The sequence below is a fragment of the Sphaeroforma arctica genome, assembly GCF_001186125.1.
Source record: "Sphaeroforma arctica JP610 unplaced genomic scaffold supercont1.801, whole genome shotgun sequence".
NCBI lineage: Eukaryota > Ichthyosporea > Ichthyophonida > Sphaeroforma > Sphaeroforma arctica.
In genome coordinates this window covers 24,251-25,804 of record NW_014039757.1, presented here as the reverse complement: position 1 = coordinate 25,804, position 1,554 = coordinate 24,251, and the positions used below count along the sequence as shown (strand labels likewise).

At 37.5% G+C, this 1,554-nt stretch overlaps 1 protein-coding gene across 1 annotated transcript; it reads right to left on the bottom strand.

Moving 5' to 3' along the window:
- Window positions 1-277: 277 nt before the first annotated feature.
- SARC_08670 (hypothetical protein) lies at window positions 278-1,115 on the bottom strand (the record flags this gene model as incomplete). The annotated part of the gene is made up of 3 exons (XM_014297342.1): window positions 278-349; window positions 541-650; window positions 1,040-1,115. The coding sequence occupies 3 exons, from the start codon at window positions 1,113-1,115 to the stop codon at window positions 278-280; spliced, it is 258 nt and encodes an 85-aa protein (XP_014152817.1).
- Window positions 1,116-1,554: the final 439 nt, after the last annotated feature.

The following is a 1,554-nucleotide window of genomic DNA, read 5'->3' as shown; positions in this document are numbered from 1 at the left end:
ATATATATATATATATATATGTATATATATATATATATAATATATATATATATATAATATATATATATATTATATATATAATATAAATATATATATATATATATATATATAGCATAATTATCGCCTTCCGTTAGACAGTATTCAAATCATATCTTCTTTACCTTAATAAACATGCGTACACACAGCAACATATCATCGTTTTCTCGCCCTTTGACATTGTCTATACTCTGATCTTTTTCCATAGAAACATCGCATACAACTATATTTAACACTATGTCTACACATCCCCCTTATACACACAGACCTGCAGCCTTTCCTTCACTCCGTTGTAATCTACACCAGCATCGCACTACACCTGTTATATATCATACCGCACACACACACACACCCTACACCTGATATATACCATACCACATACACACACCTTACACCTAATATATATATCATACCACACACATACACACACACCCTACACCTGATATATATCATACCACATACACACACCCTACACCCAATATATACCATACCACACACACCCACCGACATCAGCAGGCCCTTCTCTTCGTCTGAAATGTTAAGCGTCGCACTCGCATTCGGAATGACAAACGATAGTGATGTCACTGCCACACTGTCGCTTGCGTTGATGCAGCCTGGATTGGACAATTAGTGTGATTTACTTCCGAATTAATGCGATTCGGGACAAAAGTAGTGTGATTCGGCTCGAAATTAGTTCGCCTTGACCACGATGACCTGTGGCATAGGGCGTACCAGTTCTATAGCACGGGAAGACGTGATTTCAAATCAGGGGCACCCATTGTTTCAGATGAAGTGCGAGACGATCATACACATAGTCGCGTCGAAATGGCCTGGGAGAAATTAGTGCGAATAAATTCGATATTAACGTTCAAACTATGCACATAGCACAAAAGGAATATACACGCTTTAGGGGATATCATTATAACTATGAACATACCACAAACGACTATACACTCTTTTAATGGAGTACAGCTAATGTAGCTAATTTAAACTATGGACATACCACAAACGATTGTCAGCATCTTGTGGTACGGACCCCAGGCCACAGATGACATGACCCTTTCATAGCGCCCACTCATTCTGAACCGTAGACCTAAGTAGCAGGAGAGCGATATATATTCTAAGACATCGACTAGGGTAGGTAAGTTTACTAAGCCGGTACGGTGACCTCGAAAGGCACAGATGGGAAATAAAAAAGAAGTACATAGATTAAAGCTATGGATGTACTAGTGGTATGAGAGATATTTATGACTACACAACAGCGCCACCTGACAATCAGACAAGCACAGATGTCCATTCGAGCAGTTTGCAGCTCATCGAGTAGCCTAAACGTAAAGCGACCAAATGATATATACATATATATACATACATACATACATACATACATACATACATACATACATACATACACACACATATATATATATATATATAATGCACTTACACATACATACTTAAATACCTACGTACATACATACATACATAAATACATTCATATATACATGCATACATACTTAC